The sequence below is a fragment of the Euprymna scolopes genome, chromosome 15 (genome assembly GCF_053919585.1).
Source record: "Euprymna scolopes isolate OS-2025 chromosome 15, ASM5391958v1, whole genome shotgun sequence".
Classification (NCBI taxonomy): domain Eukaryota; kingdom Metazoa; phylum Mollusca; class Cephalopoda; order Sepiida; family Sepiolidae; genus Euprymna; species Euprymna scolopes.
The window spans coordinates 120,757,866-120,773,167 of NC_136496.1; the positions used below are offsets into that span (position 1 = coordinate 120,757,866).

General features: G+C 36.1%; 1 protein-coding gene across 1 annotated transcript in view; it reads right to left on the bottom strand.

Annotated features, from left to right (window-relative positions):
• Nucleotides 1-14,515, bottom strand: part of LOC145294098 (fermitin family homolog 2-like) — a 160,463-nt gene extending 145,948 nt beyond the window's left edge. Inside the window, exon 1 of the mRNA XM_080141165.1 lies at nucleotides 13,156-14,515. Coding sequence (XP_079997291.1) covers nucleotides 13,156-13,294 — 139 coding nt within the window. The 5' untranslated portion in view covers nucleotides 13,295-14,515. The remainder of the gene's footprint in view (nucleotides 1-13,155) is intronic.
• Between the last annotated feature and the right edge of the window lie 787 nt (nucleotides 14,516-15,302).

Sequence of the window (15,302 nt, forward strand, 5' to 3'; positions counted from 1 at the left end):
TTCAGGGTCAAATTCTTCCAAAGAATTACCAAATACAACTAGAAACTTTCATGTCTACTTTTTGGACAGATTTATGAAATTTAACAGCATGACTGGAAAGACACCATTCTTTAAAGTTATTGGGTATTATACAGATAAAAAGTTTGTATCTAAATTTAATATGTAAATTTTGTGTAGAAGACATTTTTCCAACAGATTTTTGTTCTTTAATAGATTGCTTGTTAAATTGCTACACAATATCTTTTAAGTCAAGAATTCTCAATCTTTTCAGCAGTGGCTCCCCTCATCCTTTCAGTAGAACGCCCCCACAAACATTCTACACTTTCTGCTAAAACTACAAGGGTCACGTACACATTATTACGTCATTATTGAACAATGTAATATTCTATAACAAAGTCTGTGGGTGTAATTTTCAAAGAAACAGGTCAACAATCCATTTTACATAATCTTTCCTGCAACCTAGTTTTGAGATTTAATGAAATGTAAGCAAATTTGTTAAAGTTTGGAATTACAATAAGCCTCAGGATTGAATATTAGAAGTACATAAAAAAATTCTAACAAAAAATAAATTAAAAAATTAAATTAATAAAATAATAATACCAATGATATAAAAATCTATTTAAAATTTATCTCTTTCACAATTGAAGACTTACAAAATAAAAAAAAAAAAGCAGGTTTTTAAGTCCATACTTTAGAGGAAAAGCATGCAGACTCAACAAAAATTGTCTTGAGTTGCCCGGTCAGCATTTCTCAATAGGGGTAATTGAGGTGATTAACTTGAAATTAACCACTTCTAAAATAAAAGGAAAAAGGTAAAGCCTGGGAAGGTAAATCTACAGTTGCACAGGACCACACTCCAGAGAGAAAAAACTAAGCATACTGAATGCCCAAGAGTCTGCCAGTGATTCTGACATGAAACCACTACCCCAAAGCAGGATTTGTTTAAATTTGTTAAACCATGTGAAAATACTCTAGTGGTTTAGTAGTAGTGGCTGTCAAGAGTCAACCACACCTAAAAGAATTTAAAAACTTCAGGTTTTTGTAAAGTGAAACCACTGAAAACAGATGCTAGGTCAGCCGGTCACTGTGTGCGTGTGTGTGTGCTCAAAATATACAGACATCAATAATTTTGTAGTTATTCTTGGTACAAACAGTCTACCTAGTGGCTTGATATTTAAAATTTGCCTCCCAAGGAGAGCAAAGCCAGATACAAATTTTTTTTTCTGTGTGAAAATACAAAATGGAAAAAAATAAATAAAAATATCCAGTCAAAAAGGATTTTGACTGAATGCAGACAAATGCTACATTGGATCCAAAACTCAAAGTATTTATTTACCACTTTGACAAAGTTAAACATTGTCAGTTTAATGTGAGGATGGGATCCAAATTCTTTGAGGGTGCATTGTGAAAGGTTATGTTACATAGATCCAGACTTTAAAGTTCATGTGCATACAACTCTTAGAGCCCACACCACTGGACCGATAATGACCAAACCTGGGATGATGATACCCCCTCCCCTGCACCTAGGGATGGTACACCATTTTTGAAGGTTAAGGTCATATTTAATGTGGCTCTTCATAAACTACCTCACCTAGGGATGGTGTACACCAAGTTGGGGTTCGTCATTATCCTGGGGGCTGCTACCACGGTGCCTATCAACTTCTTTGTGAATTTGAATCAGATAACCCTCCTCTATCCCCATCTCCTCAACGAATTAAACAAATGTTAACCATTGTGATTCTTGGTAATCATTTTAATTTTTATGTACGTGTCGACTTTGATATAATTTATTCGCTTGAAAGTTCATAGTTGCAGTTGAGGCGTCTTCGTTCCTGCTGATGCAAGTTGTACTTTGCTTATGTTTTATAGGCTCGATGGAGATCTTGTATTTTATAACATCGCCCCCTCAGATCTCAATCGGGGCTAACAAGATGAAATCTCCGAAGCATGTAGGGAGCTAACCTCTAGTGCTCCTTGCAGGCGTCTTCCTGGTTTGGTTGACCTCGGAGTTGTTTACTGGAAGGCTTAATGGCGGTTTATTGGATTCATCGCATAGCGGGAGTGGGATATCTGTAAAGGTTAGTTGTTCTGGACGTGGAATCAACCTTCTGACGTGTGCTCAGTGAACTCAGGCTATAGCACCTTTTTTTATTCTGAACCTTGCACATTATATTTGATTTGATGATTGTGTAGTTCCCCCCCTTTTTTTTTTCTTTTACATGGTAGTCACCACTTATCAAGGCCCGGAAGCCACTCGGGGATAAGGGTTATTGCGTGTACAGTAATCGATGGGATAGTATCATAGTAATCGTTAGTATTGGAGATTTGATAAAGTGTCTTACTTAAGGGGGCGGTTCATCAGGAATTTGTTTATGTTGGACTTACAGGCAAACAGGAGAGAGTTCCACAGGCGTGCCCTTCTAAGAAGCTTTGTTCATGGAATCTACGTTTTGGTTTTGGCACAGAAAAAGAGTGTGGAAAATTATTGACAGTGGTTTCAGCTAGAAAGGTGTTTATCATGAAAGATTGGCGAGGGGGTACCAGAGATTGGAGCTCAGACGAGCGCTTGCCATGGAAGTAACGATAAAACAAAGACAGGCTCGCAACGTCTTTTCTGTAGGAGAGAGGTTGCAGGGAAGAAAAAAGGGCACACCTCACTAAGCCACAAAATCTATTTTGTACCCTACCCATTATAGGTGAGACGATGGAGTAGTTTTGGATCGTGGCCAATCAGGTAGTACCCTGTCCCCTGTTTGTAACGCGTTTTTGTATGAAAAGTGATTAACTTTGTTTTCCATTTTATGGTAAGCTTCGTCATTTGCTAGGGTGACGTGATGGTGAACTTGTTTAAGCAGTGTGTTGATTTACATGTATGTATCAGGGTCATTGCTCATTATATTCAGTAGATAGGTTGTTGGCAGTCTGATATTAGGGTGGCGGCCTGTGATCACATGATGTGAGGAAATGTCTGGTGTCTCATTTGCCGTAGCATTCATGGATGAAACGACAGATTCGAGATCGTCTGTCCACTTACAATGTCTTCGCAAAGCATGTCTTTTTTTCCGTTGTTTGTTTCATGCATTAAGACCGCACCACATGCGGTATCGCTGGCGTCTGTTAATGTAAAAGGATTTGAGAAATCAGGAGGAGACAATAGGCAGAGGCGGTCCTTAATCTTTTGAAATGCCACGTCAGCTTTTCCCATTCAGAAGAATAGTTTATTGTTCTTGTTTAGCTCATGTATAGGAGCCATAAGTTTTTTTTAATGTCCGATCTAATTTATTCATGTAGGTGTCTCGAGAAAATTGTCTGATCCATACTAACCGGCTAATGAGACTAATTCTTTCTTTGAAGTTGGCGGCATGATTTCTGATGGCTCAAACATTCAGGGTCTGCCTCACCTTCATAGTTTATTATGCGTCCAAGGAATTTTGCTTCAGGCATGAGGAATGAGCATTTGTCTGGGTTTAAGGCTGATTTTACGAAGAGCAGCAAAGAATCATTAAAGAACAAGAATGAATTCATCAAACATTCTGGTATGATTTGAATTATCTTCAATATAAAACAAAATGTTATCACAATGGTTGACTGAATAAGGCTTCTGCTATGCATTGTGAAAATATTTGTCCTGCAGATGCGAGACAAAAGGCTAGATGTGTGTATTGATAGCATTGATCTTTCCATATGAGTGCAGTTTTGTATGGGTCTCATTTGATCTCAATTTGCCAATATCTGCTGCGTAGATAGAGGGAGGCAAAATGTTTCCTTTTCTGATTGTTGAATAGATGATCAATCCTCGGCATTGGATAAGGGTCCAAATCGACTAAGACCTTGTTAACTATCCTTTTTATGTTAGCAACAGCCTGGATGAACCAGTCTCTTTGCATTGCGAATACTGGCCTATTAAACCTTCAGGGTCGTTGCATTTTTCTATAATGCCCTCATTTGCCATACATGTAATTTCAGAGTCAACTTTGGTTTCTAATCCTTGAGCAATCAGGTGATTCTGAAAGCGTGATTGTTCGCTTGTCAGTATCGGAATAAACTTGATGTGCCCTTGTTGATATTTTTTGTACCTATGATGTTGACATATTGGACGACTAAATTTGCCGTGGCTTCTAACTCATCTCACTTAGGGTGGTTTGGTAGTGATACTCCTGTGTTTTTTAGCAAAGTTAGTTTCTCTGCTAAGGAGCGTAATTAGAGTTTTAGTTCTTTCCTGGCATTAGTAAGAATGCCATAATTGGGAGTTTGCTTCGAAGATGGCAGTGTTATGATACGGGCTGTGCGAGTAAAACGACCTGATGTCAATGTGCAATTGAATTTAACTTCTGCATTTTAGTTGCTGACGGAGTAAGAGTAGACTGCACTGTGGCTTAGGATGTTCTGCCCGATAAGAATTGGGATTTTCTGGGTTGTAATCAGCAATCGTGATATCACATTTTTTCTAGGGTGGTGATGCTGCTGCTGATTCTGTTTACTTGTAACTCGGAGTAGGTAATATATTTCTTGGTTTCATCTGGTAGATAGGAAATCGGTATGATGTAGGTTGAACATCCAGAATCGAACATAGCTGTGATAGAAAATTGTACATCCTTGATGTTGAAAGTGGAACAGACAAAAGGTGAATGATGGGGGAGTCCTTGCAAAAACGGGGGGCATCACATCTCGTCCTGACCGAAGTGAAAATCCGGATCTTCAATCATAGTATTCTCTTTTGTTGTTGAGATGCGCTTGTGTTTGATTGTGTGGCGAGTGTTGGAATTTGCAGCTGTGTCCGTAAAAGCAGGGTCTACCCCTGTGGTATCTTTGGCATATTTGGGAACTTGAGAATGTTGACCTTCTTGCTGTTGGCCATGGCCTCGCTTTGAGTGGCTGTTAATGTTTATCTGTCTTGGATGATGATGTTTGCTGTGGCAGATATGTAACGATTGTGGAGTTCCCTTTTGACTGGGCCTATATTGTTTCTGAAAGAAATATGTTCTGTGAATTAGTGGCATCAGACTTTATACCGCGATCCAGGTATCTGTGCCGTGCATGCTATGCCAGTTGTAGTGTATTGATGATGTAGATTTGCATTCCAATCTTTTACTTTTTCACTCGGAAGTATTGCACGATAATCAAAATGAATCGGTCAACCATTAATTCGGAGTTCTTGTCCTTTTTGAATTTAGTTTGGATATGGACGCCTACTTCTCAGTGTGGTTTCAAGTCTGCCTGCGAAATCTGTTAATTTTTTGTTGTCTTGGCATTCTAAATCCCAGGCTGAAATGCTTAAAAGTAGTCATCTGGCTGCCATGTGCTACTAGTAGGTATTCTTTCAATTTGATAAATGCAGATGTATCCTGATCGTTGATCGTGATTGTTGGAATATGCCTTGTTCAAGTAGGTCCTTTATAGATTTTATAAATTTGTATTCTAGGCTTGGATAAGTAGTGATTTCTGATGCGACATGTATAGCATATATTTTGTTTAAGGCTGTGATGAATTGGTGAACGTCATTTCCTGGACGAAAAGTCGCTTGTTACCTCATGTCTCATATGGATTGTTGGTGTATTACTGCCGTAATCGCTTTTTCTTTTAAGTAGTGAGACACAATACCTCCTAGCAATACCTTCCATGCCTGTGGAATTGTCTTCCATTTTCCTGCTTTCCAGCTGACTACAATATGGTTGTCTTCAAGTCCAACATAAACAAGTTCTTGATGAGTCGTTTCACTTAAGTTAACAAATTTACCAAATTTCCATTACTAACAATTACTATATTGTCCAATTGACTACTGTACACTCTTAACCCTTATCCTCGAGTGGTCTCTGGGCCTTGATAAGAGGTTATGCCTATGTAAAAAATGGGCCTTGATAAGAGGTTATGCCTATGTAAAAAAAAAAAAAAAAAAAAAACATACAATATTACACTGGCGTCAGAAGTATCCAGCACGATTGGTGGCATATAGTTACAATATTATAGTACTGTCATTCCAGTTTACAACTGGTATCAAGTCACAATATAACACTGGTGTCAGTGTGCGGCAAGTTCAAGTCAAACAGTTTAGAAACCAAATATAAAAACTAGAAACTCATCAAGATGATTGAGGATTAGAAAGATTTCACTCAATCCAAACTATTCACTCATCAAGGAACAGAAACTATTATTACTCAACTTGAAAACGGGATTGACACAACCATCTAAGGACACACTCTGCGAAATACAGTCGGACATTGATGTAATGATGAGTGCGCTAAAGTCAACCTCCATATTGACAACCACCACCACAAAACTGCTGCTGATAATCGATGACACAGCCTTTACATATGAGAGGAGCGGATGTAACATTAAACACTGGCTTGCACTGCATTTGAGACACTTTGTCTGCCATTGTTTTGTTGCCTTGATTATCCGTTGTTAGAGAATGCTTGTTCCCCCGAATCCGTGTTTTGTTGTTTCTATTTAAACTTGGTGTATTTGTGAGAGAATGTAAATTAAGTTTGTCACTTGTAGTCCTTTTGTAGATATTTTACCACATATTTCTGTATCTGATCTGTCGGATTTTTTCTGATCTCGTCTTAGTGTAGCTTTTTTTCTTGTGCAATGTCCTTTGCCTGATAATTCTTTGCTATAATGAACTGTATATCATAGTGGAAGGATGAGTACAAAAACAGTTTCTGACAACTTAATGCGTCATTAGCAGTCAATTGAATGTCGAAGTGAAACACAAGTCGATGCCAGCTTTACTTATGTGTTGTTGTCATCACTGGCTGCTTCTGCTGTTTGAGCATCTTCGCGCCTGCTGATGTAAGCTGTACTTTGTTTATGTCGTTATTATAGGTTCGATAGAGATCTTGTATTTCATAATACAACACATGTCACCGGTTAGCTAGTACTATGTATCTTAACTTTTCTGAGGTCAGAAAAAGGCAAGAAATTTGGGATCCCTTTCATATCCTAGCACACATTTGTAATTAAGTGAGAATATGTGTATGTGAACAACTCAACCTATATACTCAATGAAATTTTGATCTACAGATTTTAAATTTGGTATATAGGGTATTCAGACACATGGAAAACTAATCAGTTTCTGTTCCGAAAAAAAGCGACTGCTAAGGAGTCAACATTGAAAAATTGTTACAGGGATGGGGGAGTCATAAGATTTTTATCTGTCAACTGCTCCACGACTGCGCATGCGCAAATCATTCACATGACAGCTTGTGTTAAGGAGTAGATTGGAAAACATTTTAAAGCATCGCAAGCTGGCCTAATGGTTATCGTACTTGACTCACTGTCTTTAGGTTTTGGTTTCGATCTCAGTATTATTTTTATTTATTTTACTTACAAGAAGTTAACTGTTTAGAAAAAAATAACAATGCACATCTTAGTTTCTTATTGAGTTTATCTGACATGTAGGGTCACTAGGTGACCCCCACCCCAACACACATTTAACTACCTCACTACGCGGGTACAAGATCGGTTTTAATGCGAGGAAAATATCCAGCTACCGAAAAAGTGTACTTTTGGAATAACAAACTAGGTTCCAGTCTCGAAACTTTCTCAGTGACAAAACAGATATTACACTTTAATCTCAACTAGAAAGCAGAGTAGTTGCGTCGTTTCGGGTGTCGCTATTCTGCTTTAGAGTGCAATTAATAAATGTTTTAATGCGAAGAAATGCAACTCCCCGGTCCAGACTCGCCGGTATTCGTGAATTAAGGTCCTTCATAAAATATGGTTAGGATGGCACAGTAGATACACTTTTTTTTTTTTTTTTTTTTTTTTTTTTTTAATTACATTTTCACCCCAAACAAGGCACATTGCCACTTTGGTGTAGGGGGCTACTATCAGGGGAAACATCTACTGGGGTACTATGTAGGGATTAGGGCAGCGAGATGTTGGTTCACGTTGCACTTGAACTTATGCATGTCAGTACAGTTGGGGAAGCAGTGACCCGGAATAGAATTCCAAAGTCTAGCAGTTCTGGGGAAGAAACTACTGGAGTAGAAGGATCTTTTACATCTAGGGATCTCTACAGTGTGGGGGTGGGATTTTGCAGCTTGTCGGGTCTGTCGAGGGTGTTCACGTCGTGGGGGCACAAGTGCTTGCAGTTCTTCAGAGCATTCACCATTATAATACTTGTAGAACAGGCAGAGGGGTGCAACGTTTCGACGATGGGACAGAGGCTGAAGTTTTGATGCCAGTTTAGGGCCTATCAGATTTGCGACTCTCTTTTGAACCCTGTCAAGGAGCGAGTCGTATTTCCGGAAGAACCGGTCGGCTTGAAACGCGCAAGAAATTCACTGCGATCGCAAAATGGCCATGCCATGCGCATGCGCTAAGCGAGCCGTAAACAAAACACGGATATTTAAGAAATCGATAAAAACTTGTTGATTTCACAAGCTATGGCGAACTTCAAATATCGAAGGATTTTACAGATTTCGCGTTACACTTCTGGGTTTAGATTTAAAATTAATTTGAAATTTTACTAAAAAGAAAGAAAGTACACATACAAAACTGGAAAAATAAATTAATGAAAGGTTTGAATAAGTGAATTTAGATTCAGGGGATTTTAAAATAAGATTGAATCTGCTCACGAAAATATATATGTAGAGAGAGGCCTCTGCCTAATCATGAAGCTATATTATTTGGAGGACTCGATTTGGATCAAAGTGGGTAACTTAGCGCTCATCAGCAACAAATGGAATTTTGACGGTCACTGGTCATCGTTAAGATTTGCATTCCCTTGTTTACAAAAACTTTCTTCGGTAATGACGATAGACAAATTTTAATCTACGAATAATCAACAGTGTACATAATTTGTGAAAATGTTTTTCCAGTAGTAAAATAATAACTAGGTTTTTATTTAAACTTAACCTTAATAATAATAATGGTGCTTATTAAGATAGTCAACAGAACGGGTTTTAAGTGTTTTAAGCAAAAACAGTACTTGTCATGTTGAAAATAGTAATATATCCAAAAATTACGAAAATTCATCAAGTAGAACAACTGCTATTATGTTTTTAGTTAAAAATAAGTATCGCTATTGGCTAAAACAAACATCGCAAAAAGATAAGTATGTTCTCTGTATTAGCAATTTAAGGTGGTCAGTGGTCACACACGCTTAAGGAAAATGCTACTTTCTAATTTTCCGTAAAAAAAAAAAAAAAAAAAAAAAAAAGTTACATTTTGTGGCGGATTATATAGTGTTGATCATCTGTAGATCAAAATTTGCCTACCTTCAGTATCGAAGAAAGATTTTGTAAACAATGAAGTGCTAATCTTTACATATAACCGAATCGAATCAATCATCGTAGTCTCCAAACCGGTTTTATCCTATAAAAAGTAAAAACAAATAGGAATGTCAACTCAAGAATGTTCCACTGACAAATGGAACTTATTATCGACTTTAATGCTTCTATAGAAATTTGGTGTAAATAGCGCAGAGAGGTCTGAAATTAGAGCATGAGAAAAGTTAGATCATGTGGTATGGTACTTGGTTGACGGTGTCACAGCAAAAAATTAACCCTTTGAATGAACCGTATGGGCCAATTTGGGTTTGTTTTACTATAAAGATTCGAAAAAGTTGTCAAAAATAAATAAATAAATTATATATATATATATATATATATATATATATATATATCTTATCAAAGGCAAGATAGGTTACTTTTATACCGAACTGAATACGTTTTTAGTGTTTTTATTTAATGTAAAAGGTTTATTAGGTTGGGAAAACATGCAATGTTCATCGGTATATTTGAAAAAGACGAATGGCGGCGAACTCGCTGTTGGACACGTTAAGTTTGGGAAAAGGAGTTCAAACTAAAAAAATTATAAAAAATACTGTTAGAAACCAACCGAATATATGTCAGCACCATGACTCATGGTAACATATATATATTATATAGCGAATTTCTAACCAATATATACATCTAAAAAGCAACTCTTTACAGGTAAATCTTCAGTGAAATGAAACAACCAGGCCACATTGACCAAATCTTGCTCCCTAAATTTTATATTTTAAAATTCGGGTTTGTATTACTATACATAGATTCGAAAAAGTTGTCAGAAAAAAACAAATATATAACAAATAAATGTTATCAAAGGCAAGATAAGTTACTTTTCTACCCAATTGGATATGTTTTTAGTGTTTATATTTAATGTAACATGTTTATTCAGCTCGAAAAACGATGTTTAAATGGCGGCCGACTCTCTCTGGGATGGTAAGTTTGGGAAAATGAGTTATAAATAAAAAAAAGTCAAAATACTGTTAAAAACCCGCCGAATATATGTCAACTTATGTCACGGGAACATATATTGAGCGAGTTTCTAACAGTATTTTGTCTGTTTTTTTATTATTATTATTATTATTAATATTAACTCATTTTCCCAAACTTACCGCCTTAAATAGAGAGTCGGCTGCCATTTTAAATTTTCCAATACATCGGTAAACACTGTTTTTCGAGCTGAATAAACATGTTACATTGAATAAAAACACAAAAAATATATCCAGTTAGGTAGAAAAGTAACTTATCTTGCCTTTGATAACATTTATTTATTCTATATTTGTTTTGTGACAACTCTTTCGAATCTATGTGTCAGTTAAACCCGGGAAAGTTTTTCATTTAATTTTAGGTTAATTATTCTTTTCGGAAGCAATCGTTCTCCAGTTTAATTTTTTTGTTATTTCATGCTTCGGTCATAAGATTAAAAAAAAAAAAAAAAAAAGCTATGAGTGGAGTAGCAGCAGTGATGGACAGGCTTTCCTCAAATCCTGGGCAACGTCGGGGTTTTTTTTTTCTATTAGTTATAGAGAAAAGTAGTTATGCAGAGAATTTAACGTGCTATTTATTTTCAAATTAAATTCAAGTTTTACGATACCTTATTAAATTGTTAGGTAGAGAAGAGTTACAAAAGACCTTTCAAATCACCATGTTAAGAATGGCTTTCTAAATGTTATTACGGTAATTTCTTTGCATAACTAGCATAAGAGTTGAAAAGGTCAATCCAATAAATTTATAGAGGGGAGGAGGTAGATTTTGTGGAACAAAATGTCATGTCAAATTTAGATATTAGTGCAGTTAAACTTCATATAAAACCCATACAGTGTGTGTGTATGGGCCATACAGTGTATGGCCCATACTGCAGTTTACAATCCTGTTGAAATAACGTTATTTAGAAAGCGATTCTTAACATTGGGTGCATTTTGACCGTACTTGTACTTCCACCTAACAATTTAACGATACAGTAAAAATTAAATTTGGTACTCATGCAGAGTGATCTGTGTTGAAATAACGCTATTATTTAAAAAGCCATTCTTAACATGGGGAGGGTTTTGTACCTATTTTGTACTTTAACCTTACAATTGAATAAAATAAAACATATCAAAACTTTAATTAAACTTGGAAATATGATTTAAAAAAATAGCGCGGATCACTCTCTGCATTAGCACCTTAAATTTAACTTGAAAATCCTATCTAAAAATAAACTAAATAAACTACACAATCACCCAAATTCAAAATTTCAAACTTTGTCATTTTTATGAATTACTTGATACTTATGCAACATGCATTTATGTTACCACGCTGAAACATTTAGAAAGCCATTCTTAACATGGGGAGGGTGTTTTGTCTGTGCTTTCACCTAACCATTTAATAAAATAGCGTAAAAATTAAATTTGATTTGAAAATACTGTTAAAAAAAAAATACCGCGATAACAGATGCCTAATTCTTTAAGTTATATTTAAGACTAATTTCTACATTTTTTTTTTTTTTTTTTTTTTATTAATTTTTTCAAGTCTAATCTTCCAACGATTTAAATATTTCTCAAGCAAAAGAAATAAAAAGGAGTCGAGAGCGGACCTGAACGAGAATACCGCTCGCCCCCCCCCCTTAATTTAACCGGTATTCTGCAGTTGGTATTTTTTTTTTTTTACAACCTAACCTAGCATAACCCCACCCCCATGTTAAGAACGGCTTTCGGAATAAACACCCAACCTCGAAGACTACTACATAAGAAAACATACTAGGTGCTAGTGCAGAGACTGATCCGCGCTATTTTTTAAATCGTATTTCTAAGTTTAATTAAAGTTTTGTTTTTTTTAATTCAATTGTAAGGGTGAAGTAAAGTATAGAATATGCACAAAACACCCTCCTTTCATGTTAAGAATGGCTTTTTAAATAACGTTATCATTTACGTCCGGATCACTCTCTGCACTAATACCACATACTATAAAAATTATAGGTGGAGGAGGGGTGATTCCGCCAAGTCGAGCAAGGAAAAGGGAGTGACCATATGGGTTTTAAGACTTTTAGAAGAATTCACAGCCGGAAAAAGAGTATCGGAGTTGATCTGAATCTTTTTCGAGTATGTGTATAGATAGTAATACAACCCCCCCTTTTTTTCGAGAGTACCCACCAGCGTAGTATAAACAACCCCAACCTCCATGTTAAGAACGGCTTTCGTGGTTAGGGGTATTTATTCCGAAAGTCGTTCTTAACATGGCGGGGGGGGGTTATACTACGCTGGGTTAGGTCTAAAAGAAATAAAAATAACCCCATAAGATTTACCCAATTAAAAGTGGATACCTTAGTGGTTTTTGTTTTATTTTAGACAAAGGTGTAAAAGCAACAGTAGCAACACTAAAATATTTTTTTTTAAATCTCAAATTATGTTTGGGAAACGGGGTATATAGCAGAATATAACTTACACTCCACACTTTAAAGGGCGAAAGAAATGCACAATGAACGTTGATAATTCATATTCAAACACGAAACCCTATTTGCCCCATACTAAACGAGGATAAAGCGGTATTTTTATAGAATCACTCCCGCCTTCAAACCGGTTACTTAGACTTGGAGTTAACGATAGAATTAGAGGGTGAGCTGGTTCAGAGTTTTTCAAGGTAATCGCAAAATAAAGTTCTTTCAGACTAGAACAATTCTATAAAAAAATTTTTTTTTTTTTTTTAAATGGAAGAAGGCTTTTAGATACCCCTCCTCAGAGGGAGTATCTAACTCCCCAAAAAGAGACACTGAATTGGGACGAGAATAAAAATTCTCAGTTTAGAAGTTTTCCTTCGTTGACAAGAAAGGTTAGGATTATATATATATATATATATATATATATATATAGGATGAGAGAGACTGAAAAAAGTTATTACTTACCTAAAGCTTCGACCAATTGTAACATAACGCCGCCAATATGGAGGTCACCTTTTACACGTAAAGTTTTTACCACTTCCAAGTCCGTGACGGTTATGTCCAGTTGCCACGAACCATCCACTATGCCCCCATCGGACATCATTTTGACAAACTTTCTGTTTTCACTCTTTTCCTCAGAATAATGATTGCGAGAAAGAGAAAGAGTAGTACTACTACTCTGACCCAAATATATTTATATATAGATGTGGCAGTCAGCAACGTTTGTGTAAACGCCGTCTCCTCGAAGGATGGGGAGAAATAGAACAGTAATTCCGAACGAGGACTTTTTAACTTAAAAGGTTTCAGAGCAGGTCAAATCGAATTAATAAATCCAGGAAAAGTCTAAGGATAGTAATCCCTATCCAGAGTTATGGATATAAAATCTCCAGGTAGGGTTATAAATACTTGGTCCGACCGGGACGGGTGATATATGTGTAAGCACACTATAGTAGCAATAATTATAGTAAAAAAATAAATAAATAAATAACGTTATCAATAAACAGAGGCCATATGATGTATTTTGTGAATGTGTAGGAGGGATAGGAAGGTTTTGGAAAGAGAGAAAGAAAGAGGGGGGGGGGAGACAATGAAAAGGCACGTAGGACGAGGTTTTGACGTCAATCACATGGGTGGCGCGCGCGCCTTCTCTCTTACTACTATGGACGAGTAAAGCGCCAAGCTGACTGCTTTTCACTTAGAACCGAAGTTGGTAAATCAGAGAACAGTAACACTGTAGTCCAAAGAAAGAATACTTCACACTTAAAACTTGACACTTAAATAGACGCAAAATACAACGCCAATTTTTACGAAGTTATTGTAAATTAAACGCAAAATAATAGTAATTAACAGTAGTTCTTTCGATTCGACAGAGTAAAAAAAAAAAAAAAAAAAAAAAATATTTTCACTTATGAAAATAATTTTCCATTCAAGCTGTCGAATAGATTTATCTTTATTCTAATCGTCCCAATCCATACGCATAAAAAAACGCAACATCCTGTGTTACACGGTAAGTTTCGTTAAGTTATGCCGGAAGAAATCCATGATTCATTAAATTATTAGTCCGAGTCCGTAACAAATCCTCATTACACCGGGACGGAAATTGTATTGTTGTTTTTCTTTTTTTCGTTTGGGTATACAGTATTGTTTTATATGGTTAACAAGTTGTTCTTAATCAAGTATTTGAGGGAGGTGGAGGTGTCCGACTAGGTTGTCTTGAACTTGTTTTGTTTTGTTTATTGTTTGGGTTTTTTTTTTCTTTTTCTTTATTATAGCAAGTGCTCGTCACTCACGTAGCGGAAATGGCCGAGTTGGCAACAATGTCCGTATTAGGAAAGGAAAGGCCGACGCTGACGCCTGTTGAAAAGCAACGCTCTGATTGGTCGATTTCATTTAGGGGCGTGGCTGAATGTAACCGGAATTCCAGTTGGCATTGATCTATATTTTTTTACACTTCCTGTCCGACTGTGCAGACCCCACTTAGACCTCCGAAAGTCACCTGCAATATCCCAATTAAATAGATAACGAAAAACTCTAAACAGCCACGTATTACCTAATTATTAAGAGGGTTTTCTAAAGTTAGTATCATTGATAATTCACAAATACAAAACTTTTATGCTACTACATATGAAATTAATTTTTTTAAATGCCAAGTTTTAATAACAATGGAAGAATGTCAATTATACAACTACGGTTCAAGTTCAGAATTCAATCTATTTAAAATACAGAAAAATCTCTACGGTGTACGTACCCGTCACAGAACGAAAATATCATATTCCAAAAATTATATAAATTGATCAAGCAGGCAGCCTACTAGTATATATATATATATATATATATATATATATATATATATATATATATATATATATGGAGAGAGAGAGAGAGTATATATATATATATATATGTGTGTGTGATGAGAATAATGGAAATAGTATTCCGACGAAATAGAAGAAATAAAAGGGAACAAACCGAGTTATGTTTTCATCAACGTTTCGTCTGTGCGAGCCTTTTCTAGTCTCGCACAAAAAAAACACGTTCACGTTTCAAGCTATATTACTTGTCGCATACATACGCGCCCACGTCCACACGCGTACATATATTCACGTTCGCGT